The sequence below is a fragment of the Chaetodon trifascialis genome, chromosome 9 (assembly GCF_039877785.1).
Source record: "Chaetodon trifascialis isolate fChaTrf1 chromosome 9, fChaTrf1.hap1, whole genome shotgun sequence".
Lineage (NCBI taxonomy): Eukaryota > Metazoa > Chordata > Actinopteri > Chaetodontiformes > Chaetodontidae > Chaetodon > Chaetodon trifascialis.
In genome coordinates, this window is record NC_092064.1 from 12,869,928 (window position 1) to 12,897,532 (window position 27,605).

At 43.6% G+C, this 27,605-nt stretch overlaps 2 protein-coding genes across 3 annotated transcripts in view; both read right to left on the minus strand.

The window, feature by feature from the left end:
- Positions 1 to 2,529: 2,529 nt before the first annotated feature.
- On the minus strand, positions 2,530 to 7,174 carry LOC139336912 (acidic leucine-rich nuclear phosphoprotein 32 family member A). The gene is made up of 7 exons (XM_070971222.1): positions 6,950 to 7,174; positions 6,220 to 6,349; positions 4,455 to 4,548; positions 3,931 to 4,061; positions 3,638 to 3,780; positions 3,099 to 3,296; positions 2,530 to 2,973 (listed from the first exon to the last, which is right to left on the minus strand). The coding sequence occupies exons 1-7, from the start codon at positions 6,958 to 6,960 to the stop codon at positions 2,856 to 2,858; spliced, it is 825 nt and encodes a 274-aa protein (XP_070827323.1). The 5' UTR covers positions 6,961 to 7,174; the 3' UTR covers positions 2,530 to 2,855.
- A 541-nt stretch (positions 7,175 to 7,715) lies between these two features.
- Positions 7,716 to 27,605, minus strand: part of serpini1 (serpin peptidase inhibitor, clade I (neuroserpin), member 1) — a 225,508-nt gene continuing 205,618 nt past the window's right edge. Inside the window, exons 1-9 of one of the 2 annotated variants that reach the window (XM_070970267.1) lie at positions 27,153 to 27,290; positions 16,462 to 16,750; positions 15,216 to 15,446; positions 14,725 to 14,919; positions 12,059 to 12,263; positions 11,570 to 11,667; positions 10,549 to 10,635; positions 10,320 to 10,409; positions 7,716 to 10,229 (exon numbers count right to left, since the gene is read on the minus strand). In XM_070970267.1, the coding sequence (XP_070826368.1) occupies positions 10,153 to 10,229; positions 10,320 to 10,409; positions 10,549 to 10,635; positions 11,570 to 11,667; positions 12,059 to 12,263; positions 14,725 to 14,919; positions 15,216 to 15,446; positions 16,462 to 16,729 (1,251 nt within the window). In that variant the 5' untranslated portion in view covers positions 16,730 to 16,750; positions 27,153 to 27,290 and the 3' untranslated portion in view covers positions 7,716 to 10,152. Of the gene's footprint in view, positions 10,230 to 10,319; positions 10,410 to 10,548; positions 10,636 to 11,569; positions 11,668 to 12,058; positions 12,264 to 14,724; positions 14,920 to 15,215; positions 15,447 to 16,461; positions 16,755 to 27,152; positions 27,291 to 27,605 lie in introns of those variants that run through there. The other variant, XM_070970268.1, reaches the window with a different exon arrangement.

The following is a 27,605-nucleotide window of genomic DNA, read 5'->3' on the forward strand; positions in this document are numbered from 1 at the left end:
ATGTCATTTCTTTCAGGGTTCAAGAACAACACTTAATCTTTCAGTCTCAAATTTGAGCTTTTCATCTGCATGCTTGTCTTTGAAGTGACAAAACCTTTAGTCTCCATGTACCAGCACAGTCTGTATCAAAGGAGACATGTGAGACTCATCAGGCCACAATGCTGCAACATTCTTCCATACAGATGTACTGCACCAAGCTGTTGACACGAACACTGAATCTGCATTTTGCTGGAGAGCAGCTGGAGGTGCCGTGAAGCGTCCACAGGAAGTTTTTGGGATGCTCCGCCGCCGGTGTTGTCCTGTTGCCTGACACGACCGATAAAGCGGATAGACGCGCGCATTGTTCACTTGCAGCGCGCACACATTCCTCTGTCAAAATCTATTTCCAAGCACAGACAGAACGGTCATAAATATGTATCAAGCAGGAGGGAAGAGAACCATAAATATTCATGTCTGAGTTTACAAATCATGGGCGCTCAGCTGATCACGCCTGCGCTGCAAGCCACAAATGCTCCTCAGTGTAAACCCTGCCACCCCCCCACCCCCCCTTTTTTTTCTGGCTGGGAACCGAGAGGTGAGAAGATTGTGTGTGAAGTCGCTCACTCGGGAAATGAACCAACAAATCAGGATGAAATGAAAATCAAACGAGAGGAGGCTGGCTGAGAAAGGCAATTACCTCTAATGAACATTTGTCCCCGGCACAGTCTCAATCAAATCATCCCTCCTCCTCTGTCTCCGTCTCTCCCTCTCACTTCCTGACACTGTCCCCACGCTATTTCTCTCCATTTCCTCTCTCCTCCACCCCTCTTTTTTCCCCCCTGCCATCATCCCTCTGCTGTTGTGGGATTGTTGATCTCCCCAGAGGAACTGTGGGATGCTGCAGGAGTACGAGAGTAACAGGTGTCTCATTACTGTGCTAATACCAGGCCACAGGGACACACACACACACACACACACACACACACACACACACACACACACACACACACACACACACACACACAGACTTTTTCAGTGACAAGCAATGGCAGAGATGATAACTCCTCCACATTCCTCGCATTCTTGCGCCCTCTCACTCATCATTTCATGGGTGAATTACCAGGCATGAATAATTCTAACGTGTCGACGCCTAGAGCCGGAGTCTATCTTGAGATGCATGCCCACACGACTGCCACCAATTCTCAAATCTTCCATTTAACGCCAGTGCAAGATTTACTTGAAAGCTGAAGCTCCAAGCTATGAAAAGATGGGAAGGGGGGGGGGGGGGGTGTCCGCCCACGATTTTTTTTTTTTTTTGTAAAAATCAACTCAAACCCCTCTTCTTTTTGGCTTGCCACACTGGAGGAGATCACAGCGTGGGAATGGGCTGCAGAGATAATTGATAGCATCTTGAAACCATCAGTCGAAGCTTCTCTTCTCGACCTGGATCCTGTCTGCAGCGCGCGAGCATCCAGCGGGCTCATTACAGCGTCGCTCTGCAGCAGTAACGATCTCTCGCTCCTCAGCTGCGCACTTCTGTCTGCGTCTCCCCACGCGCGCGCGCACACACACTCACATAACAGCAAGTGCACAAACAATCTTCCACACTTAAACGAATCTCAATGAGGCATGTAACTGGTAGTTTGTGCCCGGCTGCATGCTTGTTAGAGAGATATCGGCTGCTTCAGCTGTGTTTCTCTGCATTACTGTGAGGGAGGAGAGGGGAGCGTTGTTTGTGTGTCCCCCGTATGTGGGGCAGCGTTCATACTGGTGTTCTGCAGTATCACCTAACAAAGTGTGTTTATGTTTCAGGTGAAGGCTGAAAATGAAACCGCTATTAAAGTATACACCGCTGCAGTGATGAATAAATGAACTCCTGTGTTTCCCCTGCAACTCCACTTTAAGCATGACAATATTTGCTTTATTCTTTCATCCAAAGCACTCTGCTGTACAAAGGCTACACACACATTTAGTGGGAATTAAATCCTCCCAATGTGAGTGCTTTGCAAGCTACCAAGGATTTCTCTTTGTGTACAGGTTTGGTGTGTGTGTGTGTGTGTGTGTGTGTGTGTGTGTGTGTGTGTGTGTGTGTGTGACCTGCAGCATGAGGCTCATGGGTCATTACCCAGTCAGTCAGAGGACACAAGAGGCCATTATCCTGGGGAGTCTGGACTCTAAATGTTTGATAAGCCTTTAAAGCGGATGTCCTGTTTCTCTTCTCACATATTACAGATGTACACTAAAGAGACAAACACCCATTAAAGACCCACAAATCCATACGCTGGCTGTGCTTGTGTTTCTGTAGCTGCGTCTAAAGAAGCTGCCTCTTCTCTGTTTGTTTGGTGCAGCCTGTAGCGGAGGAGAGCGAGCGTGTTGGCTCAGCCTCAGTCCTGAGAGACGTCGAGCTGCGAGAGATGAGTCATGTAGAAATCTGATTAGCCCTCTCCCTCTCTCCCTCCATCAAAGCCAAAGTTCATCTTAACCACTCCATACATATCTGCACCACATGCAGTGAAAACCTGAAGACCAACAGATGCAAAAGGCAGCTTAAAGATTTCTGGTATTTTCTATTTATTATCAAAATAAGTCTATATGATACATAAAAAAATCTCACAAAGATGTCAGTCTATATAATACCAATGTAAATATACATACTGTATAAAAAGCGTTTTGCATGGCCTTGGAGCACATTACAACATCTAAAAAGTGTTTTCCGGCAACAGCTGTGACATGATTTGTTTAAGTGACTCGACAGCAGAGGTTTTCCTCCATGCGGCTCAGTCAAACTGGTTGCTGCTGAGAACTTTGCTGTCACCGCTTCAAGTGCTGCAGGACTGGGCGAGCTGGCTCTGTACACATCTATCCATGGAAGAATGTTATAGAATGTTGCACATCCTGGTGGTTTCTGGGAACTGTAGTCTGGTGGGCGGAGAGTCTTCTGGCAGCTTGGGGATTCCATCCAGGATCTCCAGCTTTGGCAAACAGAGGAAAACACTGCACAGAGATGAAAGCACAGAGAGAAAACGAAAAATGATGAGAGGGAAGGCTAAATCAACCTGACATACACTATCACCTCTTATAACTCCGATACACCTGTGATGCAATCTTAGTCTCCTCACCGTGAGCGGTAGTCCTGAGTGAAGGTCACTGGGTTGCGGGTCAGGTCGAGGGAGCGGAGCGGGCTGTTCCCCAGAGCTCCCAGTCCTCCCAGGGAGCCGATGGCGTTCTCAGACAAACAAAGGTGCTCCACTGCTGGGAGCTTTGGCAGCTGACGTAGACACACCAGGTGGTTACGCTGCAGGTTTAGCATTCTGCACCTGCCCAACGGAAGCACAAATAAGTCTTAGCTTTCTTTTGTGGTGGCTGTCACCCAAAATAACTAACTGTCTTGGTTGAAAGAGGCATAAATGGAAGAAAAAAGCCAGCTGAATGCTGGGAAAAAATACTATTTATGGTAGCATATAAACAAGAACACAAGTTAGCACACAAATGAGTGATAAGCTGAATATCAGCCAGTGTATCAGCTTGAATCGGTCACCAGAGACTCTACTTCTTCAAGGATTTATTTGTACTCAGAATGGGAGTTCTGCTCTTGTGCCGTTAAGATTGTTGCACAGGGAAGGGAGCTGTGGTGCAGTCTGGGTAATGTGGTTCACACCTTGGCAGACGTACAGAACTCAGGTTGGTGAGAGAGTTGTCAACAAGTTGTAGTTTCTCCACGCGGATCAATCGACGGAGGATCCTGAGGAAATTCTCTTGCTGGAAGGGGTCACCCAAGTCCTGGTAGGACAGATTTAACTCCTGACAAGAGACAGGTGGTAGAATCATCAGGGTCCTCCTCTTCCTCCCTTTATTACTCCTTCACTTCCTCCCTCCTTATATCTCCATCTTTATTCTACTTCTGCACTGTAACTCTTTAACATTACACACGCACAACACCGGCTGACTTACCACACAGTTTTCCCAATTCTCTTGCAGTCTCTCCCCCCATCTCTGGCCTTCCTCCTCTCTCCTCCTTCTCCTCCCTCTCTCCAAACAGACGCCACCCCCCTCCCTTTGAAACAGCTCCTCTTCTGACGGCCCTTTTTGACGACATTGTCAAAACAAAACAGAGCATGAAACAATGTTCACATCATAACCATCCATCAAGTGAAAGAAATGACTCCTAATCTGGATTCTTTGTCACAGTACGCGTGTCTTCATCTGCTAAATTAAATGAGACGTAAAATGCAACTTTCCGATGACTGACTGCTAGATTCTCTGTTTGTTTTCACTCCTATAAGAACTAAACTGAATTTCCTTCAGGAATTCTCTCAAACAGAGAGGCATGAAAACTGTCCAGAAGAATCTCTCCTACTTTAATACCAAAGGTTCCTTTATCACATTTCCCATCCTGTACTTCTACTGTGGCTGCATGTATTGTATGTTATATGTTCTATACGTCACACTGGTGATTTTCTCATAGTGGTCCAGACCTTCTCTGACCCTGGGACAGGTCAGCTGGTCCCCTGTGACATCACACAGCTCCAGGCGATGCCACGACACAAACCGGAAGCGACTCGATGGAAGCTGACCAAAAAAGAGGAAGAGAACAGGATGAAGGACGGTGGGCTACGATCTGTTCATCTAAGACTTATGGAGTGAAGGGGTGAGATTCATCAATTGGCCTAGTTTCATTCAAATCTAGTCATTAGAGGTCACAATGACACATGAACACATATGTTTATGCAGAGCATTGAGCATACTGCTGCAGACGCCAGTGATGAGTCATACCCTCCCCTGAACTTAAATCAAAATTCACTCATTGATGGATTCACTTCAGCTGAATTTCCCCACAGTCAAAACACCTTCCATAATGGTGGACCACAACGCGAGTATACACATGGGAGAACAAGAGGCACACTAAAGCTTAATCTACCGCAGCTTCCCATTAGTGCAATATAAACTCCATACCCTCAGTGTGCAGTGAGTATGTAGCCAAAATCAATGGGTCATTTTTAAGACCATTAACCAATACTGCCATATGTGCTAACAAGGTGAAAGCATTCAACCAGAGCCGCTCATGTTTTATCACCTGTATTTCATCTTTTATCTCTCTCTCCTTTATTGCCTTCGTAAATACTTTTGCTGATACAGATCTGTCCACAAACTGCAGTATTTCAGGCGTCGCAGCGCGCTGCAGACGATCAAACGGCGGATCCACCTGCCGCTGCCATTAAATAAATTGAGCAAGAGTATTCTGCGCTTGTTATGTTGAAGATTCACATTTTCTTTTCTCATTGCTGTTTCTGATGCTGCAGCAGTTCTCTCTTTTAGTGACTTCAAAGCTTATTAAAAAAGCTGCTGATGGAATATGCAGTGATAAATGACCATTTTCTGTTCACTGTCTCTGTTCCTGCAGTGAGATGCAGTACAGGACTAAACTCTTCTCCCTGCATGACCTTTTCAACCCCCTTACACTCACCTGGTTCACCCTGACTTTGTCTGTGTAACCTAACACCTTCCTCTGTCACTCTAGACCCCACTTTGCATGACCCCCCCCTCACTCACTGTGAAGAATAAAATACAACTTGACAGAGCGATGCACCTGCTCTGCTCCAAGTGTTGGGAGTAAGGTGATTCAACAAGTCAAATGTGCAGATGAATGCACAAGTTCAGTTCTAAAGCTGAAGCATCCATCGTAAAAAGAACCCGAAATCAGCCATTTTCTACTTTGCAATAACGTTCTTGGGTAATGCTGTGGGATTTTAAGCAACACACCTTGTAGAGTCATGAGTACACAGAGTACCCTGCATGGAACACGGAATCAGGTGAGAAGCCATTTTTCACCTTTCCTCATTCAAATAGTCGAGAGGGTGAAAAATTATTCTGCATAGCAATCTGGGAGAGAGGCCCAGTGGCCCGACGGTAAAACAGAGAGCAGAGAACAGACTGAGAATATAAGGTTCAGTTCAGAGAGGGTGGACGACTGGAAGACGAAGGACAGCGACAATGAGCGATTACTGGCTTATTATGAGTGTGTGTGTGAGTGGATGTGTTGTTGATGTGTTCTGGGGACGTAATTCTGTTTACACGGTCACTGTGGGGACTCAACACAGGTCTTCATCATTTCAGGGCGAAGACATTAGGGTTAGCTTAGGGTAAGTGTCCAGGAAATTAATCTAAGCCAACGTAATGTCCTCTCAAGTCATGGAAACCTGACTGTGTGTGTGTGTAGGTGTGGGTGTGTGTGCCACTCACAGGTGTAGATACAAGTCCAGAATCAGGACTCTGGTCCACACAGAGAGGTGTGCGTGCGACCCCGAGGTCAGAGTACTGGGACGAGTGGGATTTGGGAAAGCTGCCACTGAGAGTGTTCACACCTGAAGAACTGCGGGAGACGGAGGTGGGACAGAAAGAAGAGACACAGGCTCATTCAGCACATTATCACATCTTTGGTCCCTGACCCTGAAGGGGAGCTGGTTTTTTCGTAACGCAAGCCCTGGTGTGTGCTGAAACCCTGACCACCGGCCGAGTGGGTAGAGTTACGGTGAACTGGGCCTGACAATGCAGATTAGGACCCGTTGCCTTAGCAACAGCGGACACCTGAGCAGGTGCTTCTGTCTTATAATAGTCGCTGTATGCAGGGGACTGCTGGACACTGGCGCCTCTATTATTGATACTGCATGTCCGCTATTGATTTGCCATGCTGCCATACAGGAAAGGCCTAACGGTCGAATGAATAATTATGTCATTTCAAAAAGGATTTTAAAGGTTATTAGCAGGGTCTGAAAGTAGGTTTAGCCACAGCAAACATTTTTACCTGAATTTGGCAGGTGGCAGGTGCTAACTTCACTCCCTGGTCAGTCGTTTAGCTTGATTTAAGTTAGCTAGCTTACAGTTTGGACAGGGTGAAAATGGCGCCTGGCGTCTCCTGAGCCTGATCATTAAACATCACAGAACAGCATATCAGCGCTGGAGTTCCGCTCACCTTTCTGACATGTCCCAATCGTCTTGTGAGAAAGTCTCCTGGCCTTTAACACCTTGTGTACGGCTCGGTTTGGCCCTGTCCAGCGGCGGCTGTTACCCATGGAGCCCGGTGGGTTTGTTCGCGTTAGCTGGTCGAGGGGGTTCACCGCCCTGTCTGTCCTCTGGCTCGCGCACACTGACGCCGGTGTGGGCCGCTGCTGCTGCTGGTGACACACCGACCCGCTCTGAGCTGCCGGTTGCCTGGATACAGTGCTCAGGTGTGACACACGAATGTATAGAGAAGCCACCTGTCGGCTTCCGTAGACTGACTATTCACCTTAAGATACGTCATTGTCTCTCACACAGTGCCCTTCTCCATCATCTCCTGCATCCAGGTATAGCCCCACCTTCCATCTCCTCTCATCACAACATCACAGCATCAGCAAACACCACACCTGTCTGGAAATACTGAAACTACAGTTGTTAAATGTAGCATTTGTGGAGTAAAGGTCTTTTTATGGGCATTATAAAGAGAAAAACAAACAAAATGATAATATTGCTTAAGTAAACATTGAGTGTAAATGACAATAACCGAGCGGAGGACATCAGCCTCCTGGTGGCCATCACTTAAATAAATAAATAAATAAATAAATAAATAAATAAATAAATATGTACAGCACAAGTAAATCCTGACCTGCAAAATGCATTTAAGTATCCAAAGTGAGAAATAGTTAATTTCACAGTAAATGCCTGATACATTGATGCATAAGTATTTAATGCCTTCACTGGTCTAGTACTAACTACTACTTTATTATGACATGTTTATACAGTGCATCGTCGTTTATGAGCTTTGACACGCTTTGCATGTAAATATTTATTTTTTGAGTAAACAGAAACATTTCAGATTAATGAGATGCAGTAAAACCACAACATCTTACAAACCTGGAATCCTTCAAGTTCTCAATATTATAGCCAAGCAGTGAGATAGAGGAGGAGCAGGTGGAGGGATAAGGTTGATGTTTCAGTGACTCACTATGAAGACACGAAGCGCAGCCATTATAGCAGCTGGTGAAAGTCATTTAGATGATAACTTCTTCCACCCTTAGGCTCAACAGTGCAGCTTGTTGTGTTTAAGACGTTGCAGCACCGAAACACATTGTGCACACCCAAGAGATGAAAAAGCTATTAGGTATTTCAGAGAGGTAAATGAAAACTGCGGCTACTGCAGGGCACTGGCTTTGCGCTGACTTGTGTTCAGCACATCTATTGCCTTTGCTGATTATTTGGACACAGTTGTGTTTGCAGCAGTGAAAATATATCTGCTTTTGTTATTCACCATTTCAGTGATTTGACTTGGTTCACCTGCGACCTGTTTCATCTTGTGTGACACTCATGTAATATAGATACATATACAAACATAATACCATGCAGACAAGGAAAGGTGCATTGGTTGTGGTAGAAATGTTCATTTTGGGGTGACTATTTCCTTCATGAGATCACTCTTGTTGATTATTGATCATCTGCTTCAAACAGTTATTAATCGATTGCTAAGTATGTTGTATAAGTCAGGGTTAACCATACAAATTGTAAAACTGACATGAATAAATCTTACCGCTAGATATGTACCAATCATATTTGGACCCCTCAGTTCATAATGTCATTTTGGATCCTAAAGTTTAGTCTAATTTACTGCCTGCTAATAGGCACATTAAACCCACCAACTGGAGCAATCTGGCCTCAAATGAGTCTTTTAATTACCCACAGATGCACCACAGCAGAATATTTCCTCAGTAGTGAGAGTTGAAATAAATGTTCATACATCATGACCTACTCTTATTTCTTAACAGTCTTCCTTATGAAGTGACAATCATCAGAATCATCATGCAGATCTCATTTGTCCTTAGTCACAGGACAGCCTTCCCTTTCCTAGCAATATGATCTGTGTGTGTGTCTGTGTGGTAGCTAGGTGATGCCACAGGCCTGAATCTACTCCAAGATGCCTTGGCAGGACATTGTCTGCCCTGGGAAGCTGAGTCACGGTTGAACGGACAACTTCTGCCCTAAGATTGGCTGTTCAACCATAACAGCCAACCTTCTGCCATTATATAAAGTCCATTATATATTCAGGCACTGAACAGGTAATTGTTTTCTTAACAGGTTTTATAAACTCCTGAAGCATCGCATGTTTTCCAACCTCACCAAATCCTTCATTTGGAGAATGTGAGAGCTGTATGACTTCCTAAATGCTGTAGATGGCCCATACACTTAGTAGGACACATCCTAGATTTAAATCAACCAGATTAAAAACAGATTAAGAAGTACACTTTTTTTTAATGGGAACACATTCATGTTTTTATTGAGTAAAAGACTGAATACAGCTGGTGTTACTGTTTCTCCCTGTATGTACATCCAAAATGGTGCAGCAGATCTTTTTCAGTGCGCCTGCATGCTCCAGTCCGTCTCTATAGCAACCCGCCTTAGTTACACAGTCTCCTCTGCTCACCTGTGAGATGCCCAACTGGGGCTTAATCAACCACTCAGATGTGATAAGGCATATTAGTTCATCAGCATATTAGCCATGTGCCTACAGTGTAAAAAATGACTAGAATACTGTCTGGAGCAGATATATTACTAAGATTCATTGTGTTTAAGGATGAAATGTTTGTACGTTTATTCTGCAATAAATACTGAGCATATAGAAAGAGAGAGAGAGAGAGAGAGAGAGAGAGAGAGAGAGAGAGAGAGAGAGAGAGAGAGAGAATGTCAAATGTACAGGGATATAATTAAAATTTACAGTGTGCAGATTCTGTATTTGGAGTAAGAAAGTGAGAGTAAATAATTTTTGAAGAATTACAGAGAAAACTGTTTTTGTGCATCGTGTGTGTGGCTGCAAGGGAGTGAGAAGCTGCTGAACTTAAAGGGGTTGTGCGTGGATTACATGTTGTGTTCTTCTCTCTCATATACAAACCATCCTTTACTAGAGAATATTTACAACTTCCTCTTTCTGCATGTCTGTGCCCAAGAGTTTAAAGCTTCCAGTATCAAAACACAGTCACATTATATGTCATATGTCATATTTCAATATATAATATATTGTATAATATTCAGTTTATCTGTTTTTTTTCCAAGAGTATAAAACACAGCTGAAGATGGCGATAGAAGACAAGGAGCATTTATGACGTCAGGATCTGATTTGCTGAGACTGAGCGACCTCGGACCCCGTGGTTACATGGAGTCAAAGTCGTGGTCGTTGGGCTCGATGACTTCAGGGGTCATGACCCTGCCCATGAAGAGAATGGACCCTAGAGAAGGAACGGACAGATAGAAAGTCTGGTCAAAACGCACATACTGCATGTTATATCAGAGGTACATTTACACAGAGACACATTTACCTGTCCTCCGGTTTCTAATGACAAAGAAGAACGGGTGATCGGCCATGACCTGTGGGTACAGCACCAGAGTCCTGGTCAGGGCGATCATCCCTGAGAGAGAGGAGAGGGCAGAGAGCAGTTATTTTCTGACAGAGGGGGGCAGTGTTTAGCAAACCTGAAGTTGAGTTTGCTGCAGAGAATGACGAGAATGATCAGGAAGATTAGAATGAAGAATGAAAAGAATGTCTACCTGACCCAACGGCTCCCTCTGCCCCCTCCTCAGTCACCTCCAGGTAAGCCTTCTGCACCGCCTTCCCAATGTACAGGTCCTTACCATCTGTTACACACACACACACACACGCACACGCACACACACACACACACACACACACACACACACACACACACACACACACACACACACACACTAACTTGTCTGTAGAGTACTGATCAGTCAGTCTGACGTGAGTATGCTGTGATGATGAGTCTAATTTGAGGATGACAGTGTGTACATCAGCAAACATTTCAAGCTTAGGGCACAGTGTGTGCTGCTATATCGACATAACAGTGAAATCAACATAACAAATGTGGTCACATCATCAAAACATGATGAAGGATAATCCTGATGATTAGACTAAAACATTTACAACACCCTCTCTTATCCATCTACTTGCTAGAACAGACCATAAAGCACAGGCAGAACTGAGGGTGTTTGAACTAGTACAGGATGTGCTGAGCAGCCAGAAGTCCAATACAGCCTGCAGATTATGTTTCATAACAGAACTCTCGCTCCACCTGACCAGTAAGAACAAGCTGTTTTGGACCATGTCATCAATGAGCATGGTGGGTCTTTTTAAGGATCTTCTGTTTTTGTTTCTTAATGTGTACGCTGGTTTGCTTCAGTTCTCTTTAAGGTTAGAGCATTTGACGTCATATTTTCATGTCTCTCTAGTTCTCTGTCTCTATGTACAGTATACATGTGTCTCTCTTTGGATCTATTTTTACCAGATGATGTGACAGCTCTGACCTGCCCACTCGGTGCCAGTTACCTTGGTTACCTTAGAAAGTACCGGAGGCTACTTCACTGCAGCCAAGAAAAAGAAATATTGAATCAACTTCTCATGCCGAAGCCTTCTCTGACTTGAATTCTCTTACAATTTCTGTCTATATATATGTGTGTTTTATATAATGATATAAGGGTATGTGTCATATATTTCAGTGTTTTGCACCGTGTGTGTATGTCTCTGGTTTTCCATGCAGCTGAGTGTTACCTGTCATGGCGGAGAGATCAGCATCGTTAGTGAAGATGTTCTTTATTCCTAGCTCCTGCAGAGTGCTCCTCAGGTCGATCTTTTGTTCCACTTTGAACCTGAACAGTGCAGTCAGAATTGAAGTAAGTCACACATGGTCAGAAATTTGTGGGACGCAGGAGTTGCAATTTAATGATAGGAAGAATTCATTGCTGTCATTATGGCTCTTTCCCCCTGCTAAACTGGAAACAGTTATTACTACAGGGACATTCTCCATGGGCTCTCGATTCTGGGAAATGTACTGTAAGTATTAACCGTAACTCTAAGATGTCTAGGATGTTCACTGATGTATTGTACAAGTAGCCAAGACACGTGGAAGTAAATCAACTCCTGAAGCACAATGGTGTCACAAACTGAAATTATTGTATGTGGAAAAGAGCATCATCAGCTCACTCCTCCCATGAGTGGGAGTCGATGGATGTATGTGTGTTTCTGTGTTTTCTCTCTCACCTCGGTAGGTAGACTTCCACCTTCTGCCGCTTGACGTTGTTAGCCCACTCCTCCAGCAGCGGTGCCTTGATGATGGGCTCCAGGGAGGCCAGTGGCACCTCCTGTCGAGGCAGAACGATCATCATGGACATGTCCTCCCCCTCGTAGGGCATCTCCAACACTTGGTACACGCCACCAGCTTCCTGTGAGCCATCGCTGAACTCACCTGGTTGGGAGGAAACGTATGCAGACTTAGACACTGAAGATATGCACACCATGTGCAAGCATGGACACACACGCATCAATCGACTGTGTTGATTACAGCATGTGTGGTCATTTCCCTGATGCACTAATTCAAAACCACTGAGGCTCCACTTTAAGGCTTTGGTTACACTTGGTAAAAATTTCCATACATACGTACTGTATACAGTCATGGAGTACTGAGAGTGCTTTGCTGAAATCCCAAAGAAATTCAGTTAAGCAGGAAACAATGCTGTTTGTGTGCGTTTGTCAATGCAGTGCCATTCTCACGCAAACATTCACTTCACTGTCTTCAGGCAGGACATAAAACCCAGTAAACCAATCTAGGATCAAAGAAAAAACACATCTCTGCATGTGTACGTACGCACGGGCAAATACACCCGCCCACACACATTCAGGGACAAACGCACACTCGATTACACACGCAAATGTCTGTACGAGCTGAAATCTTCTTAGAGATAGACTAAAGAGGGTAAGAAGTGATATCTTCATAGCCTTGAGGTGGATCTTTAACAGTCTTGTCCCTTTTATCTAATTAAACAAAATCCACAGATAAAAACTCTTATCAAGACAAGCCATTTACTTGAATTAAGAGAGACAGTATTTCTTGCCCAAGATGAGATAATCCTTTTATACTCGAAACAAGTCCAACTAGATTTTCAATCTAAATATAAGATTACTTCACTCAGGTTTCTGCAGTGTTAGATGAAGATTATAGAGAATTTAACACTGCCAGACTTTATCCCAATCTTTGCACATGATTTTTCTTTTGAAGCTGCTTTAAAGGGGAAATTACAACAATGGAGACTCATCATCCTTCATTAACTTACATGTGGCATTCTGCGTAGCGGCTGCTGATGCAGAGTGAGGCGACACTGCAGCAGAGCGGGGTGTGGCTTCCCAAAACATTTTACTTAACCAATATGATTGTGTTTCAAAATGAGCAGGCAAACGCAGCCTTCTCCCCAAGGACCTGTCCCTGTTCTGTACTTCTTAAGAACACACATCCACATTTACCGCGCACACACACACACACACACATTTCCTTGATCCTGAGTCTGCATGGATGACTGTGCGCGCCCTGTGAACGTAGGTGTATGCAAGTGTGCAATCTCCTTACACACATGCAGATGGCACCAAAATAAGTCAAATGCGTCAATTTTAGTAGCAGCGTGGTGAGAATCTGTTGTAACTGTGCTTGGCAGTATGTTAGGCAAAAAAAATGACTAGATATACAAATTACAGACTGGAATCATTCAGATGGAACAGCATTACAGCCAACCTGCAGGACTCCTGACAAACAGTCTTGCACCTCACGGTGCTGGCAAAACACTGAATACACCAAAACCTGACAAATATATTATTCCCAAGTCAAAACTGCCAGATTACGACTTTGATAAAATAGCCTCGAAAACATGTACGGTATACAAACTTCATCAAGAACCTCAGATGGTAAACCCAGACAGGTGTTTTAATGCATGTGCTGCACAGTAGATAAAGCTACATGGTGTCAAAACACCACATTGAGCAGAACTGGACATAAAAAAGAAAAAAATCTTTAAACTGAGAACATTCACAATTAGTGCCAATTTAGATAGTTGATTAATCACTGAAATAATTCAAAACTGTCCAGCATCTCAAATATGAGGGTTTCTTGTTTCTCCCTGCTTTACGTCAATGTAAACCGAAAATCCTTCATAAGGATGTAAGGATGTCACCTTGAGCTCTGTGAATCTGTGAGCTCTGTGCAATGTATTTTTTTCTATTTTGTGACATTATATAGACTGAGCAATTCATTAGTTAGCTGCAGCCCTCTAAAAATTTAAAGACAAAGTATTAAATTAGAGAGAGGTGAAAAGCCTTTTCAGAGACATCTGGGAATTCGTGGTGGCTTAACTTCTCTAAAATTGCTCCAAATTATTAAAAATAAGTATAATGACTGACAAAACATGACATCCTGTAATATAATTGGAAGCAGACATTAATAAAACATCCCCCAGAGCCCAACAGACAGGTGTGTGAAGGGGCAAAATGAAATGAAGCACAACATCAGTGGAAAGACAAGTGTTGTTTGTTCTACCGACTGTCAGAAAAAATTTAGCAAAACCTAATATAGTCCTACGTGACTTAACACAGGCTGTCATAGTACTGCTAATATTTAATGACATTAAAAGAATTGCTTTCAAAATATAATACTTAATCAAACAGACGCACGGAGGAGTTTGTGCAAGTAAGGGAAATATTAGCAGCAGAGCTCACTGAGCAGAGAAGAAGAACCTTTCCTGGGAATAACACTCCAAATATGAATATTTTACACCCAAAATTAACATTTTAAATAACCTCAGGCAATATGAGCAGAAATTCAAGAGCTCCAGAAAAAGAGCCACAAATATCCACACACAGACACACATGTAGCCCATCCCTACCATAGTAGAAATCTCCCTGTTGGTACATCATGAGCGTCTGGACTTCGGAGCCATCGTCTTTGCTGAAGGAGAAGGTTCTGGTGTTCTCTGGCCGGAACTGGTTTTTCCAGGAGCCTCTGAAGTAGATGGCGTTCACCAGGGTGAGGCGGGTCACGCTGCTGAAGTCCTCGGCTGACAGCAGCTCCCGGATCTTACCTGGAGGGAGTGATTAGTCCCATGTATTAAGATCTACATTAGCTCTCATTAGCCTGAGGACAGCCACTGCTGTGACGCAGCTTTTGAAATCGCACACAAGGATGAGGATTTTGTGCAACAGAGGGTTGAAATTGTATTTAGTAAATTTTGTTTTTGTACAAGGTGATGAGATCAAACATGACGTAACTGCTTTGACAATTTTGCACTTTGCTTTACAGTATGCTGGGACTGCAGGTGTGATTATGTATTCGTATTATCGCTCTCCCCTCATCTGTCTCCTTCTCACTCTCACTCACTCTCGGTATGATTTTCCACCCAGCTGTTGATCTGCTCGGCCACGGCTGCTGATTCACTGAAGTCTACCGTTTCCACGTCAGCCCTGAAGTACTTCCTCATCAGATGCAGAAACTCCGGGTTGAAGGTGACGCCCTCCTGCAGGAAGAGGCTGTTGGCCAATCGGACCACATAGTGAGTGTCATCGTCTGACAGAGCCGCTGTCAGGTTCTGCAGCAAAGAGAACTCCCCGCCTGGAGAAGAGGGGAGACAGGCACATTCATACATAAGTTTTGAATATCCAACAAATGTATTTACCTTGGAAAATGACAATAGGCAACATGAAACAAAAAATAAATGACTACACCTTTAAGATAGAAAAGATAACTGGCTTTTAACTGCTTGCTTACATGTGGGGACATAAACATGTACAGTAAGTGCACGTTTGTTTAGCAATTTAATGCTGCACGTCCTTAAATTTGGGAGACTCACAAGAGAAACCTTAAAAAAACAGAATGGTTGAAACAGAAGCAGCAGAGGCTCAGATAATGGGTCAAGCTCCAAAAAGTACTGGATCCTACATTTCCCAAAAAATCAACTGGATAGCATCTTTCATTAGACCGCCTTCCTATCCTAAATGCCAATGTGTCTTTCAAACTCCATGCCTTGAGTTTGTGATGTAGACTTTCTGCTCAAAAATTACATCTCAAGCCAATAACAGGGTTATTGTTTTTAAAGCTAAAGACATACAGTATATAACTCCTCATGATGAGTAAACTGTAAGCAGGTGTCGTGCCCCTTTAATATTTTACATATGTATTGACTTTGTAAAAACTAGACGTGCATCATGAATCCTTTGCCAAACACTTTCCACAGTTTGGATCCGACTCCTCTTCCTTCACCCACCGCTGACCCTGATGCTGGTGAACCTGTGTCAATGAATCAGCCCGTCCTCAATAGAAAAACGGCCACATGGGTCGACTGTGCAAGTTTTTGTGGCCCATACTATACTACTACTCCTTAGGCAGCAACCTCTCGCGGCTTTAGTAATTATGATGGGAGCAAAGGAGGGTTTTTTAAAGCCATGATCTTTTGCTACGCCTAATCAGGTAGTTTTGTTGCCTCAACTTAAGCAAAGCGCAACTGTTTCACGATGTTGACGACGTTAGGATGATGGTCTGGCCCGTTGCTGGTACTCTCCAACATATGTGATTTTTGGGAGTCAGTTGTTCAGGTATGGTGATGTGCTGGTATGAATGTGTGTCTCACCTGGCAGCAGGTGGCTGAATCCTACTGCCTGTCGAATCTCCTCTAGTGAAGCCCCCCTGGCTCCCAGCTCCACCATGCCCAGGGCCACAGCCACGCTCAGCGGGGAGAAAATGATGTTGTCCTGATCCCCCGCCGCCTGCAGCCTGTGGTACAGTCTGACCGAGAACTCTGATGTCGTGTCCTCCGGAATGTCCGCCGCCCGGCAACCGTAGCTCGGCAACAGGATGGAGAGGAGGAGGAGCTGGGACAAAACATCCAGGATCGACATTGCAGCTCAGACCCCGGATAGCTGAGTGAGGAGGAGGAGGAGTTGGATGGAAAGAAATAGAGAAATTGAATGTGATGATGGAGAGAGGGAAAAAAAGAGATGGGAAGTGAATGAGGCATAGAGGGAGGAAAAATATGTTTGGAGGAAAGATGGATGGATGGGGGGTTAAGGAACAGGAAATGAGTGATTGGAGAGATGGGAGGGGGATGGGCAGCGAAAGAGGTGGAAGGAAGGAAAACAGATGAGGATGGAGGGAAGACAAGATGAAACAGAGGAAATGATTTGGGGAAGAACAGAGCCAAAAGTAGAGAGAGGAGGATTGCAGAAGGATAGAGAGGTGAAGGCAGAGAGAAGAGGATTGCCGAGGGGAGGGAGTGAGGGAGAGAGATAAAGGTAGTGAAAGATTATTGCATAAGGGAGAAAAAGAGATGAAGGACAAGAGGATTTTGGAAGGGAGGGAGACAGGGATGAAAGTAGAGAGAGCAGGGATGCGTGATGACGAAAGGAGAGCAGAGGAGAGAGACAGAAAACAACCGTCAGTCAGTCATTCTGCCAATTTCAATTATGAAGGCAAAAAAAGGAACGCGTTGATAAAAAACAGCCGGTAACCATTTCTACTTGTTAGCAGAAATGAAAAGAGGGCTCTGTTTGTCATAGAGATGCTGGAGAAGTGGTCAAAACTACGAACGGTGCTGTAAAACTAAAGACCGGAGTAAAGGGAGATGGTTAGATGAGACTCAAATGAATTCAGATGAAAGGGCAGTGGGTCAGGTTAAAGCCAGTTGTGCACAGTTTCAGCAACAGACAGAAAGACACACACAGAGAGAGAGAGAATGAGAGGCAGTGAGATAGTATATAAATAACACGAGTGTGTGGTAACTACAGCTGTGCTGCTGACTGCAGTCAGTATTGATGTTCAGAGCACATCTGCTAAATGAGCTCATACATATTTTATGGCTGTTCTTATCATCTTGAGTTAAATCAGTGTCTTTTCTTCAAATTCTGCTCTTTGTGAGTGTGTATTTTAGTCCTTGCACGTGAGCGGACGAGTGTGTACCATCTGTGCAGAATGACTGATTAGGAAGAGGCCTTTACCTTCCCCCATCCTCCATCCCTTCCCTCATCCTTCCATGCCATGACACTCCTTGCCCTCTTCTTCATCTCCCCCTCGTTCACATTATCCATCTTCACCAACCTGCTCCTCCCTTGCTACCTTTTCTTTCTCTTTAACCCTCCCTCCTTTATACCTTTTAAAATGACAAGCATTGTGCACACACTGTGCCACCTCTCTGCTGCTGCTGTTGCTGCCCAAACAAAGACAATGATAGATAGCATAAAGAGGGAGAGAGGGAGTAGAGAAAGATATCAAGAGATGGTGATAAAGTGTGAAATAACACAAGGACATTTGTTTTGTTGTTTGTCTCTCTGCTGTGCTGTTGCCATTATACACTTTGTATAGAGGACTCTATTAGCAGTCCCATGCAGGGCTGGAATCTGCTGGCTGCTACTGTATGTGTGGCCCGACAGGTGACCATGTAAACAATGTACCTGAGTGTCAACAACAATAGGCAGCAGCCAGAAAATTAGTGCTGTTGTGTGCTGTGCTTTCCTCTGCTGTGCTCTGGCATGTGACAAACAATTTTCCTTCCAAAATAAATGAGTCCAATCTGGGGGATGCGTTCACGTCACATCCATTAAAGGATTAGCCTGGTGAAGCTATATTTTCTCTTATTGTCGACAAAGCCTAGTGTTTTGTGTTTGTAGTCTCTAGATCACCGTTTTTGTCCATAAAATATTAAAAACACATGAAAGAGCCACACTGTGGCATTGGGGTGTTTCGTCATTCCCATCAACACTGAACAATGTCATCTATTTTGACTCAGCTCCACATACACTGTCCTGCTCTTGTAAACAGTCACCACAGCACCCAGTTTGCAGCTGAAAATAGTTCCCAAGAAATGCGCATTTTTTTTCCTGTTTGAGTAATAAGTTCAACAAGTGCTTTTATGGGAAATTATGTAGCTTTTGTTAAAAATGAAGCTATTTATTTCTGAGTCATTTTTAAAGATCTTCAAAAGGAACAAAGGGGCTTTGAATCAATTGTCGTCATCATTGGTTCTGGTCTTTTTAGAATTTGCTAGTGATAACAAAAACACAGATCGTCTCCAGCTTTTCAATGAGCTGCATCTCGGTTAGAAGATTTGGAGCATCATTCCTCATTCTCCTGCATAACACACATCGCCACACGTCACCTCCACTTTATGTAAACTGACAGTCAAGATCTCATCTTGTTTGTTCTCCATCTAGAAGTATTCTGACAAACTGATTTTGACAGGCATGGCCCTGGCCACACTGCCAGCAGGACTTGAATCCACTTGAGTCTGCAAATGGAAATTCATTGGAGTTTGGACTGGAGTCACGTGGCACTTTCACTTTGTTGTGAACAGTTTGTGGAGCTTTGCACAGCACTGTATAAATATAAATGGTGACCTGGGTCACATTTAAAAGGACGAGGCTGGTTATCTTGAGAAAAATAATTAAAATGATAAACAAAAACAAATGAGTTGATCTTTCTAGCACATAGTGCCTGTGTAGCTTAAGCCTTTAAACTACATATTCATGAGCTGTTCTTGATTTTACAACTTCAGTTGGAACAAATGGGCTTGGGGCTGTCAGAAAGTACTGAGAGACAGACTGATGCATTGTTGGCTGGGGTTCTTTTCACAGAGCTTGTTGACAGTAACAAAAATATCGAATAACACCAGCCTCATTCTTCAGAGCTTTCACTCAGATTTGACTCATTAGCAGGACAGTCGATCAGGTTGGCAGGCACAGAAGTTGTGGTTAAAACCTTGCAAACAGCCTTCTTGCGTTAATGATGCACAACTTGAAAGAAAAATCAAATGACGTCCGAAAGCACAAAACTCATGTATTGCAGTGAATATACGGTTTAGTCACGTGTGTTCACTTGCTCTCACATGTCGCGCTGGGCCTCAGACACTGCAGAGAGAGCGAGGGAGATTCAGGGAGAGGAAGAAAGGCAGAGGGAAGAAGGAGGGGGAGGCTGGCAGAGATGTAAATGGAGGTAATGTTCCTGACCTTCTGAGCTGTGGGAGCTGAACTTTTCTAAGACAGACAGCCCTGCTCTCTGTAAGGAAAGACCCAGCCATGCAGTTAAGCCAGGGAAAGTAGTGTGGAGCGTCGCAGTGTGTGCACCTGTGTGTGTCTGTGTGCAAGTGTGCATGTGTGAGTGGATAATAACAGCATGGGTGGCTGGCTATTACTTGTAATGGTGACACCATTCTGACCTTTTGAGTTGAGGCACGATGTCTGCAAGGGGATCCCACACTTTGCCAGTTTGGCCATTGATGACGAGCCCAACTTTGGCTCCAATCTACTCAGGTGGGGTTCCCAGCATGCCTCCCAGGTAAGCGGGGAAACCCAACACTCGTTTATAAAATGTTCTCTCGTGACTGAAAGAACTGAATAGGTCAGAAGATCTCTCATGGTTTAAGTTGTAAGAGTTTAATCCTGACAACTTGATTAATTCCGTGCAATTAAACTCAGTGGCCTTTAAAAGCAGCCTCTAATCTCTCCGTGTAATCCTAATTCTCACAGAGAATAGATCGGCGGTTGACATTTCCACAATTAAAATGTGACGTCACCCAAATCCACAGCACGTACGTTAATCCTCCCTGCCATTTAAACCCAACACCTTGAGACGGCATGCTTGGGAGGCCAGGGGAATTTATTAAAACATGGACATCCGCATTCGTGGTTCAGATCCACAGGTACAGTACACACGTGCTTTCAAGTACACATTTCCACATATGCTTCCAAGCCAAGGTTACCACGGCAACTGCGAGTGACAGACATTTTTCGTTTTGCCAGGCTGACAGAGAGAATTTTTACCCTTAAAAGATATCTTCCTCCTTCCATGTAGAGAGATAAACTCTTTCCTTTTTTCACACACGACTCAGCATTTTCTGTCTCACATAACCTGTCTCTTTTTGCGAGAACTCTTCACACCAGCTCCAGTTCTGTCACTCAGTGCACTCTGACATTGTCTAGTACGAAAAGGCACACACACACACACACACACACACACACACACACACACACACACACACACACACACACACACACACACACACACACACACACACACACACACACACACACTCACCAGACACACATACAGTAACAGTGACTGCACTCAGTAATATTTGCAAAAACAGGCTCCGGCTCTTCTTCTTCCCTCTGGAAGTGATCACCACGGAGTCCCCCAACAGCATCTCCCTCTTAACTTCACTGTTCTGCTTCAGCTCAAATCACAGCACACCGGTTCACTTAGGCTCCAAGTACGCTTACAAACTGCTTTGACAAATTCTGTGAAAATGCTAACATCCCATTTCATCAAGGCCTATCCCTTAAGGAATTAAGATCAGAGAATGATGTCTATGATTATCTCTGGCCCCGAACAACCTTGAGTTTCTGCGATGGACGCTCTGTTGAAAATGGCACAGTAATCTGGCACCGTTTCGCCATGAATGTGTCGAACTTATAAAGGGCTTTGAAGCACAGAGATAGTGCAGCCTGATTATCATTCATGAGTTTCTAGTTTTCCTTGGAGGCGCCATAGCGGCTGCTTTCTACTTATTGTTCTGGTCTTGAACTGAGTAAAATGCAAGAAGACACATGCGTCCTCACACTGAAAATGATTAAACTTACACTCACTCATGTCTCTCTGAGTGTCTCACTTTCCCAGTTTGATTAGGCACCCATCTCTCACCTATTACTAACCCGCTGATGTGGAGACTCCCAAGGCAGAGCATAAAATTTACACAGGGAGTCTGTAATAAAGCCCTCCACCGGGTAGAGCCTTAAACTCCATTGCAGTCCAGGAGAAAGGAAGCACTAAACTCCGATGGCGGGTGTGGACTTCCATTACCGGGCCCATAAAGTGGGCACAATTCATCAATCAAGTTCTGCACCTGCTCATTTGCACCTTCTGGTGCAAACTGACAACAGCAGCTAAATGGCGAAGTGGTGACCAACATATTTCAACTGGAAGCAAATTTTAGCAAAATATATATTTTTTTGCACTTAAACTGTATTACAGTGTGTAGTTATAAACTGTGGCGGATAAAACTGTAATCCATTACGGCATACATTTCTGTGATGGTGGAATCTCAAAATCCAGAGGGATTATGGGAAATTTGGTCAGGATAAGTAAATGATAATTATTAATTTGTCTGATAGAAAATCCACCCCTCCAAACTGCCACTTCAACGTGATTTCATTTTGTCGAGGCCACAGTATTTCACACTGTGCATGTTAATCGTTTCTCAGGTTTCAAATCTTCAAAAGCAGGATGCAGCTGCTCCCCCAAAGCAATGGTTCCTGCTATCATGCAGGTATTTCTAATTCAAATGTAAAAGTGTCAGCAATCATTGAATTACTTTTTAATTAAACTGTAAATCTTGGAATAAAACTCAAGACCAGTTTCATCGGCAAATAAGATCAAAACAACAGTAAACTATGCTACCTACATACCTGCAGACCCAGAGCGTAATTTTAATAATGGTGAATAATGTTTTCGGTGTTACTGTTTTTTTCCAAGCAGACGTTTTGACTCATCATACTGGTAAAAACAGCACAACTAATAACACAAGCGAGGGCTCTGTTCTATTCAAGAGTCCCACTAAGTCATGACGGTGTGACAGTGGGGGCGCGTACACAGTAAATGTCCTGAAACTGAATCAGCTAAATGGAATTCAGCCACGATTAAATCATTATTTCATAAATCTGAGGGGAAATACTGACGCTCAAAGTAGAAATTGTCTCTCCAATAACGACTGGTTCATTTACAGCATTTAAGTCATAAAGGGACCAATTAATTCACTCTCTATATGCATAGGAAATTATAATCGAGTGTGAAATGTGTCGCAAATTATTTTATTTCTGTAACTGAGAAGGAAAAATGAGATATGTGCTGTAATACACAGACGCCTAGACCTGAATAACGACAGTATATATGTGTTAATATATATAAAGCTATATCATTAGGAGAATTCTGACAGTAAACACATGACATGATGCAACTAAACAGAAGCCAAGCAGAGGTTTGTGTGTTTGGTGAGCAGAGTCAAAACTGCAGGTGGAGTGGGTGGAGAGAGAGGTGGGGGAAAATTTAGATCTGCACATACTAAACAAAGGCAAAGGTGTAGAGTCATTTTATGGCATGAAGGGATTTTATTTTAATGGGAAAACCTTCTAAATATATAATATTGATGAACAGAGATGGGGTTTAATAAGTGCCAGGAGAGGAACACTTAAAATCACTGTATAAACACAGTAAGTCCTATCATTACTGTGTAATTTTCCATGCATGTTCGCACTACATTGACGACTTACATCCAGTATTGTAATATGGCTGATTACCTCTATTCTGTTTTTAAATTCTAGTACCCCCTCAGTTTATATCCATTCAACTGTCTGACAAAATTACTTATCTACAGCCCATCCTTAGCTCAGTGCCTTAGCTCATTCAGCCCCTTGTTAGAAAATGACATAAAGTGCTATGGAACCTGCCTGAAGTCCCAGGATGCTCACTGTACACTCCACAGAGGGCAAACAGAGGTTAACAACCCTTTATTAATCCCTGCTAACAGAGACACCCAGAGGGAGACACACACACATGCCCACACACACACAGATAGAGAGGTATAAAGACAGTTAAACAGACTGAGAGAGAAGAAAAAGACAGAAAAACCAACAAAAACAAGGAAGACTTATGGTTAGAAAATTAGCAAAAGAGAGGAAGACACAAAGACGGATAGACAGAGACAGGAAGTGCCCTGGAAAGCTGAATAGAGGCAGCTTCCATGCAGATACCAGCTTTGATTCAGAGCCAATGATATCTAACGAACCCCGTCATAGCATGGCAAGATGGTTGACTTCTCCCCGCACTTCGCCAACACACACTCAGTGTCTTTTCTTTCTCTATATCAGACACACACACACACAGACACACATACACTAACAGCTACGGCGCTGTGGGAGCGCAGTTAGGAGGTTTGAGCTGTAATTGGATCGGCCTCTATTTGGGGTCAGTGGTAAAAGTGAAAAGACTGGAGGCTTTTTCAAATGGACTAAAGACCAGGGAGACACCGGAGAACAAGAAAGGTCACTATCAACTAGTCCTGTGGGGGAAATGTGCGTGGGGGTGGTGGGGGTGGTGGGTGATGCTGAATAAGAAGTGATAGCCAGGTGAAGAGGCTGAGATGGAGAGAGTAGAGAGTCGGCATGGTGATCGCAAGGGTGTTTGAATCGCTTGCAAACTGAACTGTGATTATTTGGCTTCGGGAGTTGCAGGGTTTGCTTGTGAGCAGGTAGAAAAACATTGAGAGAAACAATGATGATGACAAGTTAGACAATTAGGGGGATAATTCAAATTGAATCGGTATTTGAGCTGTTCTCTGCAGCTGTAGACTTTGAGTGAGGGGAAAATATGAGCATCACCTAATCCAACCATTTTACTATCCTCACAGATTCCTCTCTCTCTCTCACATTGTCCCCGCTCTACACTCAGCCCATCCCTCAGTGCCACCAATCAATCAGCACATTGATCCCAGGGCACATGCATGTGTGTGTGTGTGTGTGTGTGTGTGTGTGTGTGTGTGTGTGTGTGTGTGAGAGAGAACCAGAGAATCGATGTGAGCTGCGCAGACTGTAAAAGGTGTAAAAGATTGCTGTGAAATGGAAGTGCATTTCCCTGAATCTGTACAAACGTGTAAAGTTTTGCAGAGAATTTTAATACCCTCAATTTGTGAAAAAACAAAAACAAACATGTATCATTTCAAAATGAGTATTTCAAAATATTAAAAGGTTATTCAGTGTCTTGGCTGAATTCATCTATATTTTAGGGCTTTTAAATGTGCATCCTTTTTTTCCCCCAACAAGGATGTCTTTAATTTCAATTACCCACAGCTCCATGCATTCATTCATTATTTCCATTCTTTTGATTTCCTCTCTCCATCTCTGTTACTCCCTCATATAACTCATGACCTCTTTCTGAATCTCTCTCTCCGCTCTCATCCTCCAATCTGGCCAGGTATAAACTAATCCCCTGAGTCTCTGCTGCAGCAGACTGTACAGGGGACACTCATCTTTATTTATATTTTTAACATATCTCCACCACGTAAGCCTGGAGGGGATCAAGTGCTTGCTTATTTGTGTGTGTGTGATTGTGTCCGTGTGTATGTGTATGTGTGTGTGTGTGTGTGTGTGTGTGTGTGTGTGTGTGTGTGTGTGTGTGTGTGTGTGTGTGTGTGTATCGGTTCACAGCTAATCTTGCATACTACTACGCCCCTCAGGTTAATATTATTTGCGCATTTTTATGACTGTAAGCTCAAGGACCTCTCATGGTTTCAGTGATTCACAATTTTTGTGAAAAAACAAAAACAAAAAAACAAAACAAACAGTCTTATTGACTGCTTTGTTTTACACCGTCATAGACTGCAAACTCATCACTCCTCTTAACCAGCCGGTGGGGGCCTCAAGTGATCAACAACAGCTTCAATTTGGAATCTGCTTTCTGCTCAGGACGACGTTCGTAGCCGTGGCATTAGTGCAGGCGGATTCTTCTGTTGGCATTTTCACTTTGAAATTGACATTTTACACCGCCAGTGTTTTGGAACCTGCATTTTGTCTCTCCTTCATTCCACTACTGTCGAGCATACGCACTGGACACACAGCCTGCCCTGCATTCCTGTTTCCCACCCACTTCTCCCCTGACACACCTGGTGGAAATCTACACTCTACTGAGTGCAGTCTTCTAGTTACATACTGTAAATTCATAATAATAAGAAGCTTTTTTATGTTGATCACTGCCAGCCTTTTGTTCCACTGCATTTTCAGTGAATTCAAATTCAGTGACCATGGGCATAAATGTATTTCAGGACAAAGAAAGATTAAATGAGATTTTTTTCCACTTCACACTGCAGCACATAACAGGTTTGGCTCTAGCCTGAGAGGATGTATCTAAAGTCAATGCAGCACTTAGAGCAAATTTCCTCTTATTCTCACAGCAGAATAAGTAACTGGCTGAAAAACGTCAACACTCCAGCAAACAAACACACATACATACATGCAAGGTTATGGTTGGCAGTCACACGTAAGTGCATGCTGAGCAGAGCGTTCAGACCCAGTCAGTTGCTTCTCCCTTCCCTGCTCATTTTGTTTCGCTAGGCTGATTTGAAAGACATTTAATTATTGAAATGCAATTAATGCAGTGCTCAGTGGGAATAGACGGGACACACACACACACACCATAGGAGGACAACGGGAGGAAACAGCAGGCAATGTATCAACAGAGATTAACCAGTGATTCAGATGCATATGGGATTAATACAGTGAGATTACGACGGAAAGGATACTGTTTTTCTGAATATGGAGCTGCTGGCACAATGGGCCTAAATGTGGATTAAGGAGGTCATTATCTTATTTGCAGAGATAAAGAGATATCATAGGTGGATTGAGAGAATGTGACATGAGAAGGAGGAACACTGAATTGTTCATTTCTGACCTTGTTTGTTTTATTCGTTTTCCTCACATGGCATCCCTATAAATCCTGGGATTTCACCTTTTTTCATGTAAAATAGACATATCTTGTTTCTGTCTCTAAGACATCTTAGCCATATGAATGTATGGGCTCTGATACTACATGAATTTTCACCAAAACCACCACGAACACACACACACACACACACACACACACACACACACACACACACACACACACACACACACACACACACACACACACACACACACCTGCATGAAGGAATAACAAGTGATACGTGTGTGCGTTTGTGTGTGTGGGGTGGGGATAGGGTAAGACCAGGCTACTACAATCTGCCTCGTTAATTCACACACATGCACACACTGCGCCTTTGCCTATATTTCAAGGACAACAACCACACTGCAATGCCTGAGCTCAGAGAAAAACAAACAAACAAACAAACAAAAACAAGCACTGCAATCGTAGACCACAAAAATGTAATAGCACTGGGTGGTGGACAATCGGGTAACGGCTTTAATCAATAGGCTTGAGGAAATATGCTCGGCTCCAATGTGCGTCTCCACCCGCCCCCTTATTTAAAGCCTACACATGTTGATTATAGCATCATAATCCTTGTCTACCAGAGCAAAAAAAATCCCATATTACAACTAACGTTACACATTCTTACACCTTCATAAAAAAAAATATTCTATGGAAAAACTCAGAAATAGGCTATTCCTTTTTTATCTCTCAACACCTGAGCAGTTAAGGTTTGTTATCCTGTCATGCTGTTAAGATATATCTGTACAGGTTCTGTGACTGAACCAGCTGTCGGTCATTGCATAAAACAGCTCTTACCGATAAACGGTGTAAGGTACGGTGGATGGATGGATGGATGGATGTGTACGGTCTCTCTCTGCTGCTTTCCTCCAGCGCCGCAGCTCGCTGCTTGTTCATTTGCCGCAGACTCCGCCCCTCCACATCGACTGGTCCAATGAACATCGACCAAAGAGTATCGATGTGAAACAAAATGTATCTCTCTTGCCAGTTTCCGTCGTTGCTTGCGCAAACATTCAATTTACTTTTATCAGAAATTTGTTGTCCCTCCTACGGCATCATTTTTCCACGAGTCACTGAACGTGTGTCACGTTCATACGGCCTAACATTTTTATTCAGCCTGTTTTAGATCTTCCTCTTCAATTTGTATGGCCTCTAGCAAACTAAAGGGCAAAAAATAAACATGCTACAACGGTCAGCAGTTCCTTTTTAGCAAGAGCGCATTTCTGTAACGTACTCTGGGATCGTAACGAA

Excerpts from the sequence above, each read along its gene's own strand:
- LOC139336912 (XM_070971222.1), bottom strand. Across the intron at positions 4,549-6,219 it reads CTGGACTTGTATCTACACCT|CTTCCATCGAGTCGCTTCCG; the intron begins GTGAGTGGCACA and ends TTTTTTGGTCAG. Across the intron at positions 4,062-4,454 it reads CTGTCCCAGGGTCAGAGAAG|GGCCGTCAGAAGAGGAGCTG; the intron begins GTCTGGACCACT and ends GTCGTCAAAAAG.